Source organism: Physcomitrium patens, chromosome 4 (genome assembly GCF_059467195.1).
Source record: "Physcomitrium patens ecotype Gransden chromosome 4, ASM5946719v1, whole genome shotgun sequence".
Classification (NCBI taxonomy): Eukaryota; Viridiplantae; Streptophyta; class Bryopsida; order Funariales; family Funariaceae; genus Physcomitrium; species Physcomitrium patens.
The window spans coordinates 11787085-11814723 of NC_143413.1; the positions used below are offsets into that span (position 1 = coordinate 11787085).

General features: G+C 32.0%; 2 protein-coding genes across 2 annotated transcripts; one reads left to right on the forward strand and one right to left on the reverse strand.

Annotated features, from left to right (window-relative positions):
• The first annotated feature begins 6137 nt into the window (after positions 1-6137).
• LOC112280789 (fasciclin-like arabinogalactan protein 14) lies at positions 6138-8130 on the forward strand. The gene is made up of 2 exons (XM_024516622.3): positions 6138-6263; positions 6880-8130. Exon 2 carries the CDS (start codon positions 6900-6902, stop codon positions 7848-7850), a length of 951 nt encoding a protein of 316 aa, XP_024372390.1. The 5' UTR covers positions 6138-6263; positions 6880-6899; the 3' UTR covers positions 7851-8130.
• A 2868-nt stretch (positions 8131-10998) lies between these two features.
• Positions 10999-13801, reverse strand: LOC112280853 (gamma carbonic anhydrase 1, mitochondrial). Its single transcript, XM_024516739.3, has 5 exons — positions 13532-13801; positions 12361-12504; positions 12057-12182; positions 11753-11904; positions 10999-11482 (listed from the first exon to the last, which is right to left on the reverse strand). The coding sequence occupies exons 1-5, from the start codon at positions 13638-13640 to the stop codon at positions 11267-11269; spliced, it is 747 nt and encodes a 248-aa protein (XP_024372507.1). The 5' UTR covers positions 13641-13801; the 3' UTR covers positions 10999-11266.
• Positions 13802-27639: the final 13838 nt, after the last annotated feature.

The window sequence follows — 27639 nt, forward strand, 5'->3', positions numbered from 1 at the left end:
CTTCAAGTTTTTTAGGTCTTGTCATCATCAATCTTGTACATACTCACAAAATTCAAGAAAGATTTAATTTTAAAATTTATAATTATTTTAATAAAACTTGCATTCATGTTTTTAATTTTTTAATTCTAAATTTGATATAGAATTTCAATAGTTAAGTTTTTATCATTTATCAATTAATTTTTGCTCAATTTTAGAATAGGACTTAGTTATAATATTTTCTATGGACCTTAAATTTCCACCTCATTCAAATTATAGAGCTTTAAATATCTAAACAACTATAGATGATCTTAAATTGTCAAATAATGTTGCCTCCTTATGTATGTGGTCAAATATCTTTAAATTGTACTGTAAAAATGATCCAAAATTAAAAAATAACATTTCTTGCTTGCGCATCCATACAACATTAAAAATTTAATTGTAGATCAAGATCAAACTATCAAAAACAAATACAAAATTCATACTATTGTTTTATTTCGTTTAGAACTTTGTTGCCTACAAAATCCTAACTTTGATTGCTTTATTGAATGTATTTCCCTAGTTTTAATTTTTCAAGCCTTAAATTATTATAAAATTCTTAAAATTATCTTTCTAACTACACCCTTCTTTCTTCCTTCTCTCCTTCTCTATCTTTAATCTTCCAAAGGAACCATTCTTTTACATAGGTTCTTATTTTTGTGCCTTGCAATTAGATTTAGATATTTTCTTATAAGTAGACATTAATTGAATATAAATATACTATTTTTTTATTAAAAATTATACAAAAGCCTATTCTTAACTCTATTACAAAGTAAATTATATTAAACTTTCAGTAGTTTATCTTACTTTGATCCATTGGTAATTTTACTAAAAAAATAGAAAATTCTTTAAAACATAATTTTTATAGCTAGTTTTAATTAATTATCTATCAATACCTTATATGATATTTATTAAGTTTATACCTAAATTATCTTTCTATATCTTGAGTCTTCACTAATTTTTACACTAAGTAAATGTTTCATACATCTACATTCCAATAAAAAAAATCAATTAAATTAGGTATGGTCATCTAATAACATTATAAATAAATCTTTTAAATTTTTAATTAATTTACTAATAAAAAATAATTTATATTAATTATTTATTGAAAATATAAAAATAAATAAATAAAAAGAAATAAGAACTTCCATTGTCTAAAAACACTTAATTGTAATGTGGTCCTAAAAAAAATGCTACTTAAATTAAAATATACTTTGGATGACTATGAATTTTTTTCTTAAAGTTTAAGAGAATATTAGACAAAAACATAGTGATATTTTAGAAAAAATCCTATAAATACATTGTATCTAGATATATGTATATATGTATTTTAATTTTTTTGTATTTGAACTTTAATCTAATTAAGTAAGATTTTTTTATAAATAAGTTGTATATTATTCTTTCACCTATGAGAATTATTAAATATCAAGTTAGGAAGAAATTCTAAGATGTTAAAACATAATCCTGTTCTATCTAAATCATTAAAAAAAATATTAATTACAATAATGTTATAGAAGAGATCCGACTTTTACTAGGCTCTAAATTTTTTTTTGAATAAATTATTAAAATCACAAAATGTAAGATTGTAAAATTATTTATGAAATCAATACGTGAATTATTTTTTAAGTTTAACATTCACTATAAAAAATTAAGAGTAGATTTGATCACAAACATGGCAGAACATCCTAGGAAAGTTATTTACACTACACATAATCTATAGAAATTAAGAAACACAAAGTGGTCTGATGTATAGTTGATTGGTTTTTCATTTAATTAGAAAGACATGTGATTTAAATCCAGAACCAAGAGGCTACATTCATATGGCTAACTTCACACAAAAAATAGTAGTAAATGAGTGGCAAGCAAAACTTAATCTTGATACTTCTACAAAAAAAACTATTTTATTTCATTTTTAATATTATGTTCAAAAGAGGCAAGTTTACATTGATTTTGGAAGTGCTCTGAAATAAAAACATGTTTGGAATTAATAATATCATTGACATACAAATCATTCTCAAGCACAAGATATTTAAGACCATAGAAGTCATTTATTTGACAGCCAAGAATTCAGTTTTGCAAACTTCTTCCTAGGTTTAGTGGTTTTAATACAATATAATCTCTTCGTACTGGAATTTTCATGCCACCTATTTGGATTCAATGTTTTTATTTTTAAAGATATGGTTTGAGAAGATTCACATATATAGAATTAAAAAAATATATATTATAAAGTAATGTGGAAAGTAACATGTGAGAAGATGGGTAAATAATCAAACGATTATAGCACTTTCATTTAAAAATGGGACAAATTATATAAGAGAATGGTCTCATGCACGGTCAGGGTGTGAACCAGTTATCAATCTCGTTATCGGCGAGTTCCCATCCCCCGATCCCGCGTTCCCTTGAATTTCTCCCGACCCCCGATACTCGCAGGTTTACCCAGTCATCCAGTCATCCGGTCATCTGGTACACCCTTCGATATCCCCCAAACCGCCCAGACCGGAGCATTCCCATATTGTCTCTCCACGGAGATTCCTGACAGCGGACGGCGAGCGCGGATCAGCAGTAGGTTGATTTAAATTGTGGGAGTCTTGAAATATCCTTGTTCAGTGGGTGCTATTCCTAGACTGCAAATCATCTATCTCTAAATCTCTTATATTAGCGTTATGTTAACTACAGCTCTTGCATCTGTGCCTCTGCGGCATTGGAGGCTAGATTGTAGCGGGTGCGTTGCTGTGCGACGCCACACCCAGTGACGGGGCACAGATTATCTGAACTCATAGCAATGTGACAAATCTAGCTGATTCGCCTTGTGCCTGTTCCTGATGGGTTGTTGAACGGCACATGTTCGCACATGCTGTTGACCAGATTGTGCTACGGGAACGCTGGATTCATGTGCTTGAAAACTTAGACTTGGAGTTATACTTTTGGTTTGGAAGTTGAGGGAGGTCATGAAGTAGGATAGGGCTACTGGTATTTTCGATTCTCGTCGCTGCTAAGTGGTTTCAAAACCGCGGGTGTACAGTGTCGCCGTTGCCAAATGTCTGGTGAAATGAGAGGTATGATCCACTGCCTCTGCAGAATTTTCTGGCGAATTTCCGTTCGCATGCCTGATGCAATATGTGTCAGGCGAAATCGTACTGTGATTGCAGAGTACGGGGGTGGTAATCGACTATGACACCGTCCCCAGTACTCGTTGGGCTCCTCCTCGTCGGCACCCTCGTGGTGTTCGGTTGTTCGCAAATTTTGCCGCTATGCTAAATGGTCCCGAGTTCTCTGAGTATTCTGCAAAGGGAGATGCGAAGAATGCAACGGGGGTTTCTGGGGACGTTAAAGGACGAACTTCCTTATCACTGCTTCTTACCCAGAACGACTACATAACTAGACGTTAGCCGATGTTCTAATATACCATGTTGTCCTGACATACTTTGAATAAGAAAATATCAAGACCGCGAACGCCCACTTAGCCAATGGTGTGGTGACTAAGTTGTACCAAAACACCAGACACGCGAATGGTCTGAACCGTAAAGTGAGCATCAAAACCAACCCTGGGACTGGCCAAATGGCAATTATGCCTTCAACTCCTGGGTCTAGCAACATGGCGGCGGTGGTCTCCTTTTCAAACACCATTCCAATTTAATTGCACCTATATAGTAATCAGCAATGTACTGGAACCCGTCGGCCATGCTGCCGTACAATTGGTTCCCACCACCCTCTGGTTCCTGCTCCCCTACCAGCGCTCTCCTCGATTGTCATGCTCGCAACGGATGTTACTGTTGAATCCCCAACGGAATCACCTGTCCCTCCCTCTCTGGATGCGACAGTGGAAGCTCCAATGGAAGCTCCAGTGGAATCGCCGGTAGAAACCTCAGTCGATTACCAGTGCTGCCTCCCCTTATGCCTCACGTGGCAGGACCTGTGACGTCCCCCGAGTTACCCCGGGAAGTGCCGCATTTATCCAAAGCTTCGATGCTGCTAGTTTCTACACGAACTGCCCTGGTTTTAGTTTAATTAATTGGAATACTACCAAGTCCCTCCATTGAACTCATCAGTTCAGAGGCCGTAGCAGCAATATGTATTTGGCGTAATTCGCTCGTCGAGCCGTGTCCATGGACCTGACCGTCACGAGCGACGGACTTCGGCGGTGAACAATACTTGGGTAAGCTGTGAATCTGTCAGACTGTAGTGTTGCACAGCACAACATGATATTATGGTGTACAATTTGTTGCTTGAAATGGACCATAGAAGTTCGATGTGAAGAATTAGGAAAGATGATGTTCATGTGCCTATTTACTGTAGTTAATCAGGACAGTAAAGACAATAGTCTCACTTGTTAATGCGAAAATGACGCTATTCTTGTCCGATTGGTTGCTCAAAAATATTCAAATTTGATACTGTAGTCTCGCAATACACGCTAATGACCTCATTCTATCGTGCCACCATCAACTTTTTTAGCAAAACGTCCCCCAATTTCCATCCCCTATTTCTCATGGCAGTACAACAATGGTAGAAATAGACAAAATCGTTTAACCAACGACTAACTTCCAATTGCAAAATCTGAAGACATCAAAATAACTGCCAAAACAATATGAAATAGGTTGTCAACAATCGCCGCTGTTGGGGCGAGGCCAGATGATCTAGTTAGTCGCAGTTCTGACGATAGTTCCACACAAGATAGTTCGATCAGTTGAAGATGCAGTACAGTCGCTGACTAGAGCACATACTGTTCATGATTTGAGAAAACAACTGGCCATTAGTCACGAAAACAGCACCCCGGTGCATCACATCACTCTCAGCGACTGAGACGAACTCTTCCGGTTACCGGCAATCTAACACCACGACCACTGGCAGCATAGAAACCGGCGCAACTAGTACAGAGTTGCATAGCGAGCTGGTCACAACTGTTCCCGCGCAGCTCAATCCCGACCCTTCGCATCCCAGAATTTAATGGCGTCGGCAAGTATATCGATAGCTACAGTTCCTGCGCTGGTGGGCAGAAGCTAATTTATCCATCCGCCAAGTGAGCCCTTTTCGTAGGGTGTTCGGTGGACCTGGCAGGCCACAACAGCCCAGGAGCGGCACCTTGCAATACAGCAGCGCTATGCTAGATCGCCAGCATCGGCTCTCAGTGCTAGTGGATAGGTATCTCGCCCACTGTGTACGAGAAAAGCAGGGCGTCCGTCGCACCTGTCCGCATCCTCGGCAACCATTTGAGTTGGCCTATGTGTATATATATATATATATATATACACAGTCTGAGCATGTTGCGCGATTGGATCTTTTACCAGACCATGCGAAAATGGCTGTGTCATGGCCAGCTAAGGTGGTTGGATTTAGACAAAGCAAATAAGTGGTGAGTTCCTTGCCATTCATCTGTTACAGGACAAGCAGCTGCAGGGTGTTGAGCCTAACCGAATTTGTGTTGAATTAAATACTCCTTTTTCCTTTTCAACAACTAGTGTTAAGTTTTATGGGTGAAAGTTTTCAGTCCTTTGAGTTGAGTGTAACATTGGCAGTACTTACATCATTAACATCCAAAGCAAATAATCGGAGGCAAGAAAGAAAACGTAAATACCTTTCAAATAAAGACTTCATATGTTTGCTTCACAGTGTACAAAAGATGCAACTATACATTTATATATTTATTTAAAAATGATTATAGCATGACCACAGTAATTTTCACCATTTGTTCCAGTCGGTTCCAAAACTGAGGAGCAAACGAATACCCAACAGATATACGTATATTCATGTTCCCATGTCGGGAACGTCAGGTTGATTCACGAAGAGCCGGAGCAAGGTCCAGGCTGGGATCCAAAGACGAGCGCTTATAGGCGAATGATTGGGAACTCATGGGAACTCAGCTGGTTCTCAAGAGGGAACATTGGAATGCTTTAATCGACGGCAAGGATATGGTCCCGCTGCTCCAGGGAACGCACGATCACGGGTTTGGCGGGATCCCAAACCCGTGGCCCATCCCTCCAACCGGCCATGTGTTCACATCCGTGGCCATTCACGGGTTACCCGCTTTGTTTCTCCACCCGACCCGGCCTGGCCTGGCTAGATCCGCAGCACCCTCTTTCCGTCTTTATGAGGCCTGGCTTGGCATTCGAAGGCACTTGCTTCTCTTCGATCGAAGGCAGTGGGAAGGCATTAGCAGTCAGGCACAGTGGCTCAAATCCATTCTACTCAGTCTTGGATTTGGATCATTGTCACTCAGCTGCGGAATATCATCAGCCTTGCGCCTCCCTCAGGTGGGTTCCTCTCACTGATCGAGCTTGACCACACTGCGTTGTCGTCTTTGTCACTTGCAGTCCAGGGGTGTGTAGTAGCATCTGTTTGTGCGATTGTGCTTCGCATTGTCTCTCCACTTGTTTTCTGTCAAGCGAGTGTGCCACGGTGGTGCTGTTCACTAAATCGGAGCTGATGTTTTATTTTGGATTCACCACTTTAATGTTGATGCGGAAGTTGGGGAGTGGATCTATGACTGAGATAGGGATTGTCACCCTTCCATCCTAGGATAGGTTTCAGATGTCATGATCGGTTTAACGGGCAATGTGAGCGTAAGCATCACTGATTGTTGATGCACAACAGGCAGTTAGCATTGCATTGTTACTTATTTTCTGGATGTCATACATGCTTCTGAGATAGCCGGTGAATCGAGACGTTTTCGAGGATCACGCATAGTGCCTGGTATTAGAAATCTCAGGGGTATCACGTACAACCATATATTACCGCCGCGAAATCACATACTTAAACACATTACAGTATTAGATATTGAAATCAATACCCCTTCGTTGCACCTTCGAGAATGTCTTCTCTATTCGCCTTTCTAAACTGAACATAATAAATGGAAATATGTGGTCGCAGACAAAGGTGGACCCAGGGAAATGGGGTCATCCAAGATGCTGGTCGGGCTCCTCGCCCTCATAGCGCTGGCCGTGGAGGTCACATCACAGGATTGCACCACAGCACTGAATGAATTTCCGCAATTCTCTATGCAAAAGGATGCTCTGATCTCAAGTGGAGTTGCAGATGCGTTGAAGGGGATGAACACTCTCACCTTGCTGCTGATCAACAACGGTGCCTTCGGTGGTTACTTGGGTGGTCACTCAACCTACACTCCTCAAATGGTCTCTGACGTGTTGAAGTACCATATTCTGTTGTCCTACTTCGACACCGAAACAATAAAAACCGTAAGCACCATGAACGACGGTGTCGTCACTACACTATACCAATCCACAGGGCGTGCCAACGGAATGGATGGATTCGTGAACATAACAGTGAGCCCAACTGACGGCGTGGTGACGATCAAGCCTTCGATTCCCGGATCGACCACCCAAGCGACCGTGGTTTCATACGTGAAGGCAGTCCCTTACAACTGCAGCTATATTGAGATCAGCAACGTGCTCGAGCCTATCGGCCTTGCTGCTGCACAGTTGGCTCCAACTTCTCCTCCCTCTCCTGCCCCTGTGGCAGTTCCTGCTCCGGCTACTGTGGCACCAACTACTGCCCCAATCTCTACACCAACTACTGCTCCAGCCTCAGCACCAGTGGAATCTCCCACCGCCGTTCCAGCTTCAGCACCAGTAGATGCGCCAGCTTCAGCTCCATCGAATGCCCCGGTCGATTCCCCAGTGTCGTCGCCACCGGCCCCCGTCGAAGCTCCAGCTGAGACCCCAGTGGAAACCCCATCGGAAACCCCAGTGTCGACTCCCCCTGCTGCTTCCATTGAGGGACCTGCTATGTCCCCCCAGTCTCCAGACAGCTCTGCATACAGCCTCCGCTTGAACCTTGCAACATTGCTCGTATCTGCTTTCCTTGGTGCACTTTTCTTATGAGTGAAGCTGATAAGCTACCCATGATTCTTTTATACCTGTCGCAGGGCAGTGATTCTGAGATTGCAGCGGACAGGTGGATAAATATCAGTCCGTGTCTTTGGACATGCGATTGAGTGGGATACCACGTCTATAGAGCAGGAGGTGTGATTTAGTGTGCCACCCAGTTGCCTTGTTACTGGCGGTTGATTTTGTGTCCCATGTATTCTTCGCAGTGGGACAAAGTCCCATTCGCACTCTTTTCACAGAATGGCAGTGTTCTGGTCCAATATTATTCAGCAAATTGTTTGGGCTTGAAAATCCTCTGTATGTCGAGAATTGATCAATTGATTTGCCTGAGTGCCACGAGTATCCAGTATGCGTGGGGTGAACATCAAATCTGTAATACGTTTCTTTCACTATACTATCACGCCTGGAAAGGAATGAAAAGCTTTGAGAAATCTGCTTGATCAGACTTTATAATATTGACTGCTACCCTCTTTTCACCATCACAACGTAATCAATCCAGAAGTCTTGAAACATATCAATGTTTAGCTACAGCAGCGCAATAAGTAAATAAATCCAACCAACAATCTCTATATCGCAAAAAGAAAATAGATCAGGCAGTCTCAATCAAATAAAACAATATTGTCACCTTAGTAGCATATAATATGGTGGTGACCGTATACTTGTCTACGACTAGAAATCGGTATGCAATGGTGTTCAGTATGTGACACTTGGAGTGGACAAATCTATTCTTAAAAAAGAGACTGTCAAACATTTGATTGTAGAAAGATGTGGTTGACATTGTTTGTCCAATACCCATTCACAATCTTTGTTGGAGAAATTAATCTTAATAAATCATACCGATCACGTTCAGTCAAAAGGTGATGTAATGAGTCAGTAACTAATACGTTGAGCTTTACAGTGCTTTCCCAAGACACATCGTCAGCACAGAAGGAGTTATTAAAATATTCTAAACATGTTTTATTGCAATAATGAACTTGATTGAATTGGCCTGAACATTGCTTTTGGAGAGTAATTTATACAACGCCATTGTATAATGGACATGTAAACTTTGATCGGAAAATTACCAAGTATGGACGAGTGCTTCTTTTATCACAAATAATTTGGACGTTGAAGGAATTTCCAAACTATGTAAGCATGTAAGTAATGAAAACATAAACAAAATATCCAACTGAGTTATCCAGCAATAGTATTTTTATTTTATTTTATTTTGATAATAAAATTATAACCCATATAAGCAAAATAAGATCTATGTTTTTTCTTATTAAAATCAATCAAATTTAAGCTGAATATTAAAGATAGGATACATATATTAACTGAGTATAAAAATATGCTATTATTTTCTTTAAAATAATATTAATGAGTAATTTTATTAATATAAAAATGAGTAACTATTATCAAAAGGTTTAACTAGATATAAGTACACAAATACCCAAACTTCAGTAAATCAAAAGTTTATCAATGTCTTATGTATGAGTATATATATACACTCTTTTAAAATTTATTTATAGGTGCTTCACCAACTAACTAAGATAAAATACCTTCTCATAGTTAATAATAATAATAATAATAATTAAAAAAACTAGTAAAAATTGATATAATTTAGTGTAATAGTATAATAACACATTCATTAAAATTATGAATTAGATATAGCATTAAATTTAAGTGAAGGACTTAATACAATAATTTGATATATTTTTTATACTTTCTCTATGATACATAAAAAAATAAAAATAAAAATAAAAAGTTTATTATGTAGCTTTATAATAACTAGCTAATAATGTGCTTCTTTCTTTTGCACATTTCTCTCTTTCTTTGCTTTAAAAAAGGGTGGTGATTGAAAAACATAGAATGAATATTTTATGAAGAAACAAGTTGCAAGTTGTTGTTGTTGTGGTTGCTTTTTTTTTAATAAATGTTTTTCTTAAATTTTTTTTAATTCAAAAATATATATATATATATATATATATTTATTTATTTAAATTTGGCTGTCAAAAACACAAAAAAATTACACACACATATGTAGAGTTAAATTTTGAAACAATTATTGAATAAGATAAGCTACATTAAAAATAAATAAATGTTGAGCCAAATTCAACTTTACAATGACTTTAATCATACAAACAATGATGTAGAATGTAAATAGAATATCAAGATAAATGTAATTGCATTAACAATAATTGAAGTAATTATGAACAAAGCTTATAACAATATGTAGCAATTCTAACAAGGTATTTTTTAGAAATGTGAAATAAAGTTAGCACACAATGTAAATAAATAAATGGTTACTAATAAATAATTTGAATGGTTATGAATAGGTTAGAAGACCAATTAATTAAAAAAGGATGAATTTTTACCCATTTTTTTTGTATTTTTTATATATTGTTCATATAAAATAATGTTTCTTCTTAATCCTTGTGGTTTTGAAAAAACTCGTTTACTGAAAATAAACTAAAAAGTATATCAAAACCAATTGTAGGGTTATAACACAAATTAAAGCTTATACCACAATGCATAATCATTAGTGAAATTGTTGATAAGTGATAACATAAACTGAAGTAAAATGGCAATTATTTTCCTTCTCATCATTTATTTTAGGTCTAGGTTTGTGTTGTGATATCTGGGGCATTGTGTTCTTTACTGTCTTTTAAATTAACATTATATGTCTTTGATGGTTATTCACATCCTAATTATTGTTTCCTACATTGAAAATCTTTATTTGCGTTAGAATGTCGCATTGGGACTTTAATAGGCTTAAACATTAACAACACTTTCTAAACAACACAATTTTTATCTGAATTACGATTTAGTATAGTTTTTAATCCATTATAAGCTTGTGCATGTTCAGTAGAATTAACTGGACGAAAATTCACCTATTTTAAGCTGTTTGAATTGAACGTCAGATCTCGAAAGTTGATTTGGAAGGAAATAATAAGAGTAACAACACACAAAAATGACGAGCGAAGACAATTTTAAGTCTTTGAGGCACTACGGCATTCCAGCAGTGTTGGGGACCTCGTGTTGCATTCCACACTGAAGAATTCCAATCCTATAACAATGAAAATGAAACTGTACAGACAGGTATTAAAAAAAAATGAACATACACACAGAATTAAATAAAAATCACATACAAACCACACCTCTATTTTGATTGAAAGCAACTTATTGATTGCATATTGGACTCAACAATGCAGTAGAAGATGCGGCAACAATTTGTAGGAACCTCGACCATGCTTAAGCCTCGACCAACGTATAGGGAACAAAATCCTACGTAGTCCCATCAAATGATGCTACTTGTGGGACCTGAATAACTAAGTACAACTCCTTCCATGCCCAGATTTCTCTCAATTGAACAAGCCTCTGAAGATAATATGCTGATGACAAGCTGATTCGTGGATGGATTTGCCGGGAGTTTAACTAGGAGACACTGGATTTGCATTGGGACTCAGCTCAGGAGTCGGCTCCTCAGTTTTCACTTCTGGGGCAGTGGTCAACGCCTGAAAGCTCTTGACATTTGCCTCAGCGTGTGCGGCAGCCAGCTCTGAATAATTGTCTGTAGACTTGGGGATAAACGAGGTTTCATCGCCTTTTAGCTCTCTTAGGAACTTAGCTGGATTTCCAGCCCAGATCTGCTCAGGCACATGCAAAAACGATACTTAGAAGTCAATACTTAGAAATCATGTTTACATGAAATAAAGTTCTTGAGGATTATGTCGATACTTGGTGACCGCCATTTTCATAAGAAAACCGCAACTCGAGTCCTAACTAAGAATTATCCATAAATATTAAAATGTCAAAATATGAATTGGAGAGAGAGAGAGAGAGAGAGAGAGAGAGAGCAAACGATATTTTTTGTAAGCCACCTATCTTAAAAAAAACACTTCAAGGCGAGTAACGACCTGGCCAGCAGGAATGCGGGTGTTCTCAGTGACTAGCGATCCTGCAGCCACAAATGCACCCTTTTCTACGACCACACCATCCATAAGAGTAGCACCCATTCCCACAAACGCCTCATCCTCCACAGTGCACGCATGAATCACTGCACTATGCCCTGCACCCCTCTCCCACATACACGTCCTTAGCTGGTGCACAGACCCACTTCAAGAAAGCTTACATGAACATGAATTGTTCTTGATTGTACAATTCTAAAAACAATCTAAAAAAAAACAGTGTTGCAAGTTATAAAATGTACTGATTACTCACCTATAGTGACCCTGTTACCAATTACAGCGGGTGCATGGCCACCGCCAAACCGAGAGCCACCAACGGACACAAGAGAGTGATCTTGGATGTTCGTTTCAGAGCCGACTCTTATGCCACTTGCATCCCCTGCCATGACGTTGAATCACTCAGAACTAGCATACAGAATTGATTCTCTTTCAAGTCCAATGGGACGCTTTATAGACGTAATTCAGAACCAGTAACCAATCTTGAAACATGAAACTAAAAGATAAATATTGTAATTTCAGATTATCCTAGCTGAGCTGAAGTAACCACGATCACTTACCCCTCAGTACGCAGCCATACCAAATAGAGGACTTGGGTCCAACTTGGACATCACCAACGAGGGATGCACTAGGGGCAACAAATGCGTCTTCAGCAACAACGGGCTTTTTGTCAAAAAGGTTGAACAATGTCTTATGCCTTGACACTGCATAGAGGGCAAAGAAAGAGCCACCACACAAATATGAGTTAAGTAATTCTAGAGGTTTCGACCTCGACTAGACCCGAACAATAAATCGTACATGCGGCTGCAACACACAAAACCTGCTAAACCTAAGGACAGCAACTTGGTTTGAGCAGGCGACACCAGGACGGGTTGCAACCGTAACCATCTATTACTGTCGTCGAAAGTAATCTAATACCATTGAACTAGCGAATTATCAAGCACATGAATGTTGAAAACTCGCTAGCTCAGAATCAAGTATTGCTCGTAGAGTCAACTTCCTTCACCATATCCCCAGAATTAATTAAGTGCCTAGTATACTCGTAACGGCATCGACCAAGGGTTTTCACCAGCAAAATCATGAGTACCAACAGAGACTGTTCCAATTCCGAATCGCCCCATTTTGGTACTTCTATGCAAGTGATTGAGTAGAACCGCCATGGACAAAGACTAATGAAAAATGAGGAAAGATTTGAAAGAAAATGTCTAATGCTCTGCGTTACTGGATACGCCTCACGCGCTGCAAATTGTGAAATTCAGTTCGCCGAAACAATCAGCTGTAACTCACATTCTTAATATCTCAAGCAAGGATGGAAAATGTATCACTCAGCTCGGAGATCTCAGAATAAACCCCGACTAGTGACCTTAGAGATCATCTTGGAATGTGTAGTCGCTGGAATGCTGAAATGATTGAACTTGCTAATTCAACTCAGCCATTGAAACGACATTCAAATACTGACACATCGCTCATTAACTCTGCTCACTCGATTTGGATGGTAGTAAAATAAAAAAGAAGAAGAAGAAGAGTCCTGTCTGTGTGCAACAATACATTACCCTAATGACGGCGAAGCCATCGAAGGATGGCCCACATCAGGCGACTCCGCTCCTGATGTCCATTCACGCAAAGCACTGAAAGAAGCACTGAAACCCTAATTCCGTCCCTCCCGAACACCATACCTCTCGACCTCGGAAACCAACATTGAAAATAGACCAGTTGTCATCAAGCACTCACGTTCCTCCCTGAACACGTAATTCCCTTGCAAGCGGCATCCGGCGCGATCCAGCGCCTGGCCGGTCTCCCGAATCCAAAACCCTACGGTATACAAAGCTCTGGCAGCCATGGCCTCCGCTCTCGTCTCCCCTTGCGAAAGCGAACAATAGAAATTTTGGGTCCTCTGGGGTCAGGTACAGATGGGTGGATCGACACAAGAAAATGAGATGAGCAGGGTGGAATTCGGAGGAGGAGCCCAGCCCCGAAGTGGCGATGGCGGATGCGACGACGACGACGTCTTTGCAGCAATCAGCCCCCCTCCCTCCCGCACAACCCCTGGAGCGAGGCGAGGGACACTTGGACGAATGAAACAATGAAATGAATGACTTTGTGGATAATGGATGAATACTATCATCCATGAAGGATACCAAACTTTGTCATGTTTTAAAAATAGCCCGTTTGGAGGGCCTCATTCATACTTTCTTTTTCTTTATGATCCCCCCAGCCTAGTGAAATAAAAGTCAGTTCAGGATTTTAAAAATATAATAAATTAATTTAAGGCACATAGGAGTAAAATTTTAACTTTTCTAAAAATATTTTTGGAAAATATTTTTGCCATATCCTTGACAATCTTTTATTTTAAAACATAAACAAACAAGTAAAAGATAGAAAGAAAGAAGGAAAGGAAACATTCATTTTTAGGTGTTCTTAAGAAATAGTTTTTCATCTTTTTCCTCCTTTTTATAATTTGGTAATTTTGATTTTGGTTTAATTTTATTTTAACTAATAGAATTATGTTCAAAATATTTTTAAAACATGACAAAGTTTGGTATCCTTTATATTCAATAAATTATTATAACATATTTTTCTAAAAATATTATTAAATTTGGCATAAATAATATGAATAAAAAAATATAAATTAAATACATATTCGATCAATTTATAAATAAATAAAAATATCTTAGTAGAAATTATAGTAACAATTTAGTGTTATTTTTTTAATAAAATAATTATTACTTTAAAATTTTAAATTAAAAATCATGTAATTAATTAAAATTTTAAATACATATTTTATATATTTTTTTACTTTTTATTACCTATGCATATATAAATATATATATATATATATATATATATATATATATATATAAACAAATAAATGTCATTTTGATTAAATAACCAACTTTAATATAAACATAAATGTTTTACATAAAACAAAACTTTTAATTATCTTTACTAATTTTCTAATATAAACTTATATCATTAAGAGTACCAATAATATCAATAAAAAATATATATTTTTTAAAACTATAAAAGCATTATATAATAATGTTACTTTGGCTTTTGAAGTTATTTACAAGTACAAGATATGACCTTATAAGATTGGACTCAACATTCACAATGATAAAAATAAATAAATAAATAAATAAATAAATAAAGATTAATTTATTATTCAATGAGAATTACATAGCCTTTGGTCCAATACTAGCTTGATTCATGGTGCTATTGCACAAGACCTGCTATATATTATGTTATATCTTGATTGTCCATTAAGTATTTTTTTCAAACCTTAAATATCCCTCTACCTTATTGTATCTCTATTAATTTTGTTGGCATTGTAATAGTATCTGATGTTTTATTTTCAAGAGGTTTGCAACACATAGAAATTTTTGAGTTTGAATTACATATTTAAAAATACTCACTATGGTGTGGTTCATGTCCACCATATAATTCTTTTTATTGCATCAACAAATCTATAATGCATAAGGTAGTACTTATGCTAGATTTTTGATGCATATTGATAAATGTCAAAAATAGGTTTATATGTGGATTTTACACAAACCAAGCAATCTACCATGTTGGTGTGAGTGGAATATCTTTTCTTAAGGTGTGGATGTTTAACAAAATGCTTCAAGATTATGTATTGTGATTCATCTATATTCTTGGATTTTCTATTTGAGTTGCTACTATATACTATTGTATAGTAATATGACTACATGATAAAAGATAAAAATATGAATTTTATTAGAAAAGAACCTAATAGGAAGATATAGTAGCAAAACATGAATAAATGATAGAATGGTAGTAAAAACTTTTAGTGTTAGTGTTACCTTTTTATTAATAAAAAAGATTTCTATTTATTTTATAAGACTATAAATTAAACAAAATAAAATAGATTAATAATTTAAATTATATAGGCATCTTTAAGAAAATATTTAAGAAAATATTTTAGCAAAACTTACCTCAAAATAATAAGAATTAATATCTAGAGAGGATTAGTTGTAAACCTAGAGTCGAAATAAGACCCCAAGGCACAAAACCATGTACTTGTGGCAATTTTAGTATTCTTTACTAGATCAAAGGAAGGAATTTGGGACTAGACTTATGAGAGGTTTTTAGCAAGTTAATATTATGTGATTTGAAGGTATATTAAATTTTTGATAGCTTTTCAAAGTAAGAGATATACTTAGTAGTTTTGGATTTTGAAAAATAAAAAGGGGTTTTCAAATTTGAAGATTGTGTAAGTATTGTAGCACATTTACAAGTAAAATATTATGAATTTATCATTATATTTGTCTTAAATATTTTTAAAAAATTTAATGTTGATCAAACTTTAGATTAAAGAATAAGAGAGAATTATTGCATTAAGATCTTAGATATTTGAAATTTAGGATTAGTGAGGGTTTTTGCAATCTTGTAAAATGTACTTATTTAATTGAGGCAAAAATTGGCGAGAGTAATTTGAACTTATAAATCTATACTCCAACCAATTTTTGAAACAATTGAATAATTCAACAAAGAAAAATTGTTGCTAAAATCTCAACATCTAGATTAGAGAAAGAGTGCAATTGATATCCAACACATTTAGGAGTTTTGTTTTTTTACATGGTGAGTTTGATTTTCTTCAAATTTTGTGTGTTTATTAATTGCTTGTAATTTGAATATGGATGAAATTTTAATTAAGATCAATGATTCAATTAATATTTACTAAGATTTTAAAATAGCTATAGGAATTAATTAAGATTTATTAAGGACTTTTTTGGATTTTTTTACGAATTGGTTCAAGTTTTGAATTTGATTAGGATTTGATTAGGATTTGTTTTAAGATTTAATATTTGATTTAAGATTTGGTGAGAATTTATTAGGATTTTATTTGATTTTAGCTATAATTAATTAAGATTTTTTAGGATTTCATTAGGATTTCATTAGGATTTCATTAAGATTTGATTAAGATTTGGATAGAATTTTTTTAGAATTTATTTAAGATTATTAAAATTTCATAAGGATTTTTTTAGAATTATATTAAGATTTTATTAGAATTTATCTAAGATTTTTGTTATATTTATTTAAAATTTATATTTTTAGTATTTAAAAGTTTTTTTTAAAGGTTTTAATATTTAATATTCTTAAATAAACTTTTTTATTTTTTTAAGGATTTTATTTTAGTATTTTTTTAGGATTTCTTTATTATTTTTTAAAAATTTAATTTATGACATCTTTATATTTATTTAATAATTTCTTTTAATTTTTTTTTGAATTGATTTAAATTTGATTATGTTTGTTAAGTTTTAATTAATTTTTTTTCAAGATTCTATTAGACTTATCAAAGTCTTGTTGTATTTTTCTATTTATCTTCCATAGCTAGGTGTTCAATGCATTTTCAAGCTAGAATTTATTTTATTCTATAATATATTATTATTGTTAAACTTGTACTCAGTGGCCAAACTTGTAAGTTATATCAAGTGTCATACTACTAGCATTGGTTAATAGCCACAGGCATTGAGTAAATCAAATTCATGGTTTGACGCGCTATGAAATACTTACAATTGGTCTTTACAAATCTTTGATATGTGTCAATAAATCAAATTCATGGTTTGTTTATAAATGATTAATTGATTACAATTGGCCAGCCATTTAGCCACTTAATCTTTGTTCAACCTCATACTCTTATTTATTATTCACTTCGATAGGAAGAAATGGCATTTGTCATCTTCTTGATATATCTATTCTTTTGTATGGTTCAAAAAGAGACACATAGCATATGTAATGTATTTTCATAGATTCTTTTAGGTATAATTGGTAAGTAATAAGATTAATTTTTTCACAAATAAAAAATGTTCCAAATCTACAATAATCATATTGAAGAAAGAGAAGTTAGAAGCCATAATACTTAACACCAACAAGATTGCATACAAAGTGAAGTATGGAATAAGATGACTCTCACTTCCAACATTCTTTACTTATAGATAAAATTTACATCGATTTTAAATGAACTTCATCTATAATCATTTTCATCTTTTTTTCTTTCTTCCATCCAACTAAATCCTAGATTCATCTTAACTTAGCTACCACCTAAAATTCTAGTCGCCACCATATTAACATCTTTTAATCTTTTGTTATCTTTTGACTATTAACAATTTATTATGCTTTAATTCTTTGTAGTGGCAATTATGCAAGATCTTATTGATCTTCAATACTCTCACTTTGCTAATTGTCAAAAGGCTTTTAAGCCTAATACCTCTATCAACTTGTGGTGTCTATCCTTTATCAATGCTTTTGTAAGCACATCAATAAGCATATCTATTGTAGTACAATACTTCATACTAATTACTCCATCTTCAATTTTCTCTCATATGAAATGATGTTGAACATTAATGTGTTTGGTTCTTAAATGGTGCTTTGGATTATTAGCAAATGCATGACATCCTTAATTGTCATACATTATTGGAGTTTCTTCCAATTGCATTAATCCACTGTCTTTTAAAAGTTGTCTTATCCAATATACTTCTATTGCACAATGACTTGTTGCTATATACTCAACTTCTATGATTGATCTTGCAATAATAAGTTGTTTCTTGCAATTCCATAAAATAGCTCATATTTCAATAAAGAATATATATTTTTATTATAGATCTTCTATTATTTACATCTCTAATCCAATCCGCATCTTAATAATATATCAAATCAATGTTCTTACCACAAAAGTACAATTTGAAGTTCTTTATACCTTTCAAGTATCTCAATATCCTTTTTACTATTGTTCAATGTAGAGGTCCTGTCTTAGATTTGTGTTGGCTCACAACACTCACACTAAATGCAAGATCCACTCTTATGGCCACTATTGCATACATAAGTGAGCTTACTAGTACTTTATATGGAATACTTTGCATCTCACCTTCAACTTGTGCATACTCTTCATCCGTGAGCTTCATCAACTTTAAATTGGCCTCCAAAGGTGTTTCAATGGACTTGCACCCCTCTAAGCTGAATCATTTTAATACTTCTTTAATGTACTTGATTTGGCTTATTCTAATAGTCTTATTACCATGATCTCTTACAAACTCTACTCTTAAGTAATAATGGAGCTCTTTCAAATCATTCATCTCATATTTTTTTTTAATATGGCCTTCATCCAATTTATCTTTTCCATATTATTAGCTAAGATGATCAAATCATCAACATAGAAGATTATAATGAGTAAGAATTCTTTAGATTGCATCACATATAACGAATGATCAGCTTCACTCCTTATAAATCCCTTATTGATAAAAAAAAAATATTTTAATACATTGATATCATACTCTTGGTGATTGTTTCAATTCATACAAAGATTTCTTCAACTTGTATACAAGGTGTTCTTTGCTTTATTGTACAAATCCTTGAAGGTGGTCTATATAAATATCTTCTTGTAATTTTTAATTCAAAAAGGCCATCTTCACGTCCATTTGGTGTATTTCCAAGTCCATTGCTGCTCCAATTGCCACAATGGTCCTAATGATGGTGAATTTGACAATGAGTGCATAAGTCTCATTGAAGTCAATACCAGTAACTTGTGAATATTTTCTGGCAATTATTCTTATCTTGTGCCTCATCACCATATCTATTGCATCTCTTTTAGTCCTAAATATCCACTTACAACCAATACTAGATCAATTTGTTGAAAGAGGTGCCAATTTCCTTATATTATTATTTATAAGAAATTAGTATTTTTTTTCCATAGCCTTCTTCTACTTGATTGCATCTTGAGACTTTAAAGCATTTTACAAAGACAATAGATTAGCACAAAGAGCAACATTTTCATGTTCTTCGCTTACTTAAAAAAAATGTGGTTATCCTAAAATTCGTTATAAGGTCTTCTTTCTCTCAAAAGATTTCTTCTTTCATTTGAAGAAGATTCAGCTTATTGTACTCTAAGCTCCTTTTAAGCTTCTTCTATCTTAAATCTTGTCTTTTTTTACTTAAAAGTTGATACTCTTCATTATTATCAGCATCATAAACTTCAACATCTTCATTAATAGTCATAAGAATTTGTAAGGCCTTCTTCTTCATCTTCTTTGCATCTTCATTGTCTTCATCTCATTGTTTCTTTGTTAAATTTGAAGATGTGTCTACAAACATACCCTTATTCCCACTTAGACATATCTTCAAGTACTCGCAAGCATTTTTATGTTTTAAAAACTCAATATCATAACTTTTGATGATCTTTTTGGTATCTGCATACATTAGCCTATATGCCTTAGTACCTTCACAATATCCTAAAAAAATATACTTTTTACTTTTTACATCAAGTTTGGACCTCATACAATCTCTTGTCTTTGCATATGCAATACATCCAAAGGTCTTCATAAATGAAATGTAAGGTTGTCTCCTACTCCAAGCTTCTTATGGTACCATTGATGTAAGAACATTTATTAGACACCTATTCTTTATGTATATAATATTTACCATAGCTTCCGCCAAAAACTCATAACCAAGATTTTGAGCATGAAGCATGCTTTTTACCATCTCCACAATGATTTAATTTGTTCTTTTAGTGACACCATTTTTTTGTGAAATATATAAAATTGTTTGTTTAGAAATTCCTTCATACTTCAAATAAACATCAAATTGCTCAAACATATACTCACTTCCATTATTCATATGTGACACCTTAATCTTATACTTACTTTATTTCTTAACAAGTGCTTTAAACTCTTTAAACTTTCAAAAATACTCATTTTTTGCTTTAAAAATATAAATCCAAATATTTCTTGAAAAGTCATCAATAAAAATAAAGAAATACCTTGTTCTTCTAATATTTATGTTCTTTATAGGTTCACATACATTAGAATAGATAATTTCCAATAATTTTGCTACACCTCTTAAAAATGAGTCCTTATGTTACACCTCTTATATTTGCTACACCTCTTACATTTGCTATGTAACAAATTAACAGTGAAAATGGCTACAATTTACAAAATAACAAAGAAATGGCTACAATATTTAAATTAACAGTGAAAATAGCTACAAATTCCCAACTTTGCTACACCTCTCATATTTGAGGTTGTATAAATTTCCATCTTTAGAGCCTTTGGCAACCATATTTCCACATAATATTTTTATAAAACATCCATTTATGTTGAATTAAACTATAAAACCTTCCATTATAAGTTTACTCATTGAAAGTAGGTTTTGCTTCATCTTGGATATATGGAAGATTTTTTTGAATTTGATCCTATTGGTTTGTCCATTCACAACTACTTCCACGATACTAAAACCAATTTCAATGGCTTCACATATATCATTATCTGCCAAAATCACATTTGATGCTAAAATAGCTTCATAAGTATTAAATAAATACTTATAAGCTATCATATACTTAGAACAATCTAAATCCACAATCCATCATGATATGGCAGCTATAGAGGTTTTATTTATTGTTGTGAATACATAATCTTGTCTTCCAAACTTATTTTGTATACTATTTATAATTTCTAATTCTATCTTTTTGCCTTAGAGCAATTTCAAAAAAAATTTCCTACTTTGCCACAAATGAAGCAAGTTTTGATATTACATCATTGATTTGAATAATTGTCCTTGCTTTATCATAAGTAGAATGTTGAATCTTCACTTTGAAGCTCTTTTTCTTTCTTCTTAGTCATTTTATGACTAAGTCTTATTGTCACGTAATCCATTGTGAGTTCTTTCATCTTGATGGATTTTAAAGCCACAATGAGGTAGTTGTAAGATTCTAACAGCTCATGAATAGTCATAACAACATCTGCCTCTTCTAAAGGCTTATTAATAATTGCAAGCTGATTTGCAAGTGCCTTCACCTTGTTGATGTATGCCATGATATCTTCACCTTCTTCTATCTTACATGTGAATAACTTTCTCCTTATATAAATGATATTGGATAAGTTTTTACTCTTATAGATGTTTGCAAAGAGTCTTTTATGCTTCTGCTTGTCTTTTATAAGAGATAATATGGAAGAAATTGGCTTCATCAACATTGCATGCAAACAATTCAAAGGCCATCTTTTTATAAAATTTGTAGTCCTTCTTCTCTTTTGTATCACCATGCATACTTGGAGGCTCTTCACTTTCATTTATAACATCTCATAGGTCCAAAAAAACCAACAAAAGCTCCATTTTGACCTTCTAATGGTAGAAATTTTCACCTCTAAACTTTTCAATTATTCTCAAGCCTTCAACTTCACTTGAAGCTATGTCTAAAGGAGAGATGTATCTAAAAAGATCAAGAAAAATAGTCATAAAGCTCTCAAAATCAGTAACAAGGTGTTGTTGCTTTAAAATCTCAAAATGCCTTCTTTGTGAATAAACTAGTATTTTTACTCTCAAATACTTTCAACTTCACGTCAAAGACTTTTTATAAGTCCAAAAAACTATATAAATGTCTCAAATAAAATTTGAAACTCTTATATCACTTTTATGCTCACAAATCACTTCTAAATATTAAAAGTGGATCTTTAAATATTTTAAGCTTCTTCAACTTATGAAACTATAAAGTTAGTCTATCAAAGATCTAATTTAGCAAGAAAATATATTATAAGTATTCTATAATATTACTTTAAGGTATAAAATATATCCCAAATTTAAAATATTCTTAGCAATAAGTAAAAAAAAAAAAAAACTAAAAATCAAGATCTAAATCTAAATCTGAATGTAAAAGTTAAGAAATTCTATATCCTAATACCATTAAGAACAACATGATCTACTCCATACAATAACAAAGTCTTTATATATCTTCAAAACTCACAAACAAATGTGAATAGACCCATAATCTATTAAAGAAAGAAAAGTTAGAATCCACAATATTTAGCAACAACAAAGTTGTACACAAAGTGAAATATGGAGTAAGATAACTCTCACTTCCAATACTCTTTACTTATAGCTAGGATTTACATTAATTATAGATGAATTTCATCTACAATTATTTTCATCCTTCTTTCTTACATCCAATTAAATCTTAAATTTCTCTTAACCTAGCCACTACTATAGTAACATTTTTTAACCTTTTTTTATCTTTTGACTATTAGAAATTTACTATGGTTTAATTCTATGTGGTGGCAACTATGCAAGATTTTGCTGATCTTTAAAAAATCCAATTTTTTATAAATGAAAATAATCTTGATATTACAACAAAGTAATCATACCTTGTCGCAAACATAGAATTAAGATTTTTTGTTACAATAATCATCTACATTGTTTTTTTTTTTTTTTTTTTTTTTTTTTTTTCAATTTTTGAGTTCTTTTAGTTGTGCCTATATTATTATATATAGCTCTAATAAAAATTTAAAATAAATATTTTTTTATAAGATTATCAATTTTTAAAAAATAAAAAATTTTAAATTAAGGATGATAACTATATTTGATAAAAAAAAAGTGTTTATTAAATAAAAAAATGTATCGTGTTATTATGAGAAAATTTTTCCAATAGTCAGAGAGTTATTCAATTATCTTGTTGATAGTTGATAGTACACCTCAAATATTACTTTAGAACTTAATTCACTTACTTTTTTTAGCCATCAATTTGAGAACAAAAATCTAATGACTATTCTATGCTTACTTTTAAAATCTTGAAAAGAATTTTCTAAAATCTTTATACAAATTGCATCTCTAATTTGATATAATATCCCTTAAGAATCCATAATAGCAATAGATATTATTAAAGAAAAACTTAGCTATTTCTTTACCAAGAATAGATTTTATATATAATATAAAATCTTACTGAATTGATCTATTATTATAAAATAGACTTAAAAAAATATGAAATTAAAAAATCTATAATAATTTCCATAGAAATAGAACACTATGGTTTTTTTAAAATAAGTAATGGCTGAAAAAATCTATAAAATTATTGATAAGAAATTTTTGATCTTAAACAAATGTCATATGATTCTACAAAGCCTTTGATTGCCCTTTATATTTGAAGCTACCAAAAATTTATAGATGTTATTTCCAAAGTTTTATTATATCCAAAATATCTGACTATTGGAAAGTCATGATGAGCTTGAAAACACGTAATTATGCCTTGTCTTTTGGAATATATAATTCTTCCTTAAAATAGAATAAATTATTCTTAAATTTAAATTTAAAAGTATTATGAGACTTAAAAAAATTATTTTTAATATTATGAATAAAATGATCAAAGGACATACTTGATTGAATTTTCTTGAAAAAAGTTGAATCAAAAATTAATTTTGATTTCATTGCTCAAAGATAGAAATACTTTGGATTCAAAAAAATCATGTTTTATTGATCAAAAGCCACATCTCTTTCTTTTGATACAAGATAAGAACATCTAGAAAGGGAATTTGATAAATCTTGTTATTTTTTGAATTAATAAGTAATCTTAAAATCAAATCTTGATAAAAATATGATTCAAGGAACTTTGGAATGATTCAAAACATGTGTTGACATGCAATACTTGAAGTTCTTGTAATCTATATACATAGTGACTAGATTAAAAGTGCCTTTTAAATAATGATGCCATTCTTGAAATAAATCTATGATTGTAAAAAGCTCTTTATTATAGATCTTGTAGTTAATTTCAACTACTTAAAATTTTTAAGAATAAAAAACTACTGAGTGGATTTTGTCATTTGTTCCTATTTGTAACAAAACTGTATTTATAGCAAAGTCTGATATATTTGTTTTTGTAAAAAGTACCTTAAAAAAATTGATGCTATCATATAGTAATACAATTATTAGATGAAAGAAAAAATATATTTTATTGTAGAAGATCCTAGTAAAAAAATAAAATAGAAAAAAGATAAATAATAAGAAGATAGTAGAAATTTTAGTCTTGATACTACTTTTTTATAGAAAAGACTTTTATTTACTTTGTAAAGACATAAATGAGCCAAATTAAAGTAAATAAAATAAATAATTGATATAGATATATTTAGAAAAATATTAAGAATAAGTTTTAATAAAATTTATCTCAAAATATAAAGAATTGATACTCAAATTGACCGATTGTGAACCAAAGTCAAAATTAGATCTCAAGGCACAATAGCATGCACTTATAGTGAGTTCAAGGTTTTATAATTGATTGGAAGGTAGGATTTGAAAGAAAATAAGAGAGATTTTTTGAATATTAATTTAAATATATTTGAATATATAATAACTTTATAAAGGCTTTTCAAAGTTAGAGTTATTTTCAAGTGATTTTGGATCTTGAGAAATTTAAAGAGTTGTTACTTTGATCAATTATATGACATTTATAGATGATCTATGGATGAAATTTTGTGTTTAATTGATTATTATTATATATATTTTTTATTGTAAGCTTGATCTTGACTTAATGGTTTATTTAAAGTTTATTGAAGCTCAAACATATTAAATTCTTAAGAATTAGAGTTTAAAGATTTAGTGAGAAATTCTAAATTATCTATCAATCCGCTATTTGGATTGAAGTTAAATTTTACAAATAGGTAGTAAATTTGACTTCTAAAAATTGTGCAAAGTTTGAAAGTTATTAAATGGTGAATTAAAGAAATTTTGGTTCTAAAATATTATTATAAAGGTTGGATAAGGAGGTTGGCTACTACCTAAGTAGATTTTAGATGTTAACTTTTATTTGATATATTTGAACTTCTTAAAAAAAATTACTTGTTGCCAACTTAATTAATAAAAAATATAAGATTTTTTTTAATTATAATCAATGGTTCTATTAATAATTATTAATATTTCGATTTATTATAGGATTTAATATTTATTCAAGATTTAATTAGAGTTAATTAAGATTTAATTAGAGTGAATTAAGATTTTATTAGAATTTAAAGTTTAATTGAGATTTGATTAGGATGTCAAGGGCATGAATTTCAATGAAAGAAATCCTCAATATACTCTTATGTCATTCAAAAGAACTAAAAAATCACTCAAAGATAATATAGTATCAATTTAAAATGGCTATTACCAACGACGAGAAAACTAGAAAGTTTTGAAAGAAGACTAATGACTAGAAAGGTATTGATAAGAGTAAAAAAAGGCTTCACTCTTACATTCATATATATTCTCTAATTAGAAGCTATGTGGCAATATTCTATTAGACCTCCAAAACATGTTGACTTTATAAGATATGTATCTTAACTTGTAAGACAAGTTTTTTATATGTGTGCCATATGGCTATTTTATTTCAATAAGCTATTAATATATATATATATATATATATATATAGTATATATAATTAATTTATTAACTAATTTTCTAACCTATCAATTAATTACAAACAAATGTAAAGTCAAAGCAACATTTATGAAGCTTCTAAATTTTTCTAGAAGATATTATAAAATAAATTTATTTTTATCTATTTCTATTTAAATATATAGATAAATATTAGTATAAATATATAAGCCCATAATATTATCTCATCTTCTAAGAATAAGTTCTATTAAAAGTGGTCATTATATATTAAAAAAATCTAAGATATAGCAAATTGTATTTGCTACATACTCTGATCTTTGTTTTCTTTGAAGGTGGTTGATAGGTCCTCTCAACAATCAATAATATCTCATACTAGGGTGGAAGGACTACCTTATTATTTGATCATTTTTGAAGCCTTTATAACTCCCTTCAAATAAAATATTTGAAATACCATTAAAAGTTGTTTCTACCTCTAATAAAATCATCAACATCAAGAGTCTCTTCTAAGGTTGTGATACCAAATACATTATATGTTGTCATCTATTTGAAAGAAGACATATTGTTCTTGTGGATCTTCATCTTATTACATTGTCTACAAGATTGTGGCAATTACAATGTCTTATTTAATAAGTCAATAAGTAATAGTCCTTGAATTAAATCTATTAGTTGTTGGTTTTCTATCTCCTCAACATTAAAAATAGATAAAAATTACAAATAAGAATAGAAGATAGAATGCTAATTTTTTTGCATCTTATTTCTTTTATAGTAAAGATTTTTTATTTTTTATCTTGATTTTGATAGATGTTGTCAATAAAAAGCCTCAACTTTCTTTGTTGCATTTACAAGATTCTTTATTGGCTCCCATATATATTCGCCAATATCATATCTGCACTAATGAAAAAGATATTCTAATCTATTTCAATGCTATTGTATGATAATATGATTATATGATAAAAAAATAAAAATATGGATATTATTATAGAAGAGCCTACTAAAAATATGGTATAAAAAAATAAAGATAAATAATAGGAAGGTAATAAAATATTTAGTTTTAATGTTGTTTTTTTAAAGAAGAAGCTTCTATTTTCTTTGTACAAATATAAATGCCTCAAATCAAAGTAAATGATATAATTAATTGATATAGACATATTTAAAAAAGAATTATCAATAAATTTAAGCAAAAACTACCTCAAATTACCAAATATTGATATCCAAAGAGGACCAATTGTTAACCTAGATTGAAATAAGATCCCGAGGCACAAAACTATGCACCTACAATGACTCTAAAGTTTTTTACTAGATCAAAGAATTTAATTTAAGAGCAAAATTGTAATGAGATTTTTGGGCATTGGTTTTATGTCAATTAAATTAATATATGGTTTTTGGAGGATTTTCAAAATTAATTATTTTTTTGATTGGATTAGATTTTAAAAAATAAAATAATATTTACAAAATTAAAGATTTCTTGAATTTTTTAATATATATATGGATAAATTATAGAAAAAATATTGATGTACTTATTGTGAATGAATATGCAAATTTTGAGGTCAATTAAATAGTTAGATCAAAGTATGTGAAGGTTTTTGTAGATTGACGTCTTAGAATTTGGAGTTTGAAGATTAATGAGTATTTTAAAGATCTTTAGTAATGTGTCCATTAGATTGAAGTGAATTTTTTTAGTGTGGAGACTAGACTTA

Excerpts from the sequence above, each read along its gene's own strand:
- LOC112280789 (XM_024516622.3), top strand. The coding sequence starts at position 6,900 with ATGGGGTCATCCAAGATGCTGGTCGGGCTCCTCGCCCTCATAGCGCTG.
- LOC112280853 (XM_024516739.3), bottom strand. The coding sequence starts at position 13,640 with ATGGCTGCCAGAGCTTTGTATACCGTAGGGTTTTGGATTCGGGAGACC. Across the intron at positions 11,905-12,056 it reads TGGTAACAGGGTCACTATAG|GGCATAGTGCAGTGATTCAT; the intron begins GTGAGTAATCAG and ends AGAGGGGTGCAG. Across the intron at positions 11,483-11,752 it reads CCCGCATTCCTGCTGGCCAG|ATCTGGGCTGGAAATCCAGC; the intron begins GTCGTTACTCGC and ends GTGCCTGAGCAG.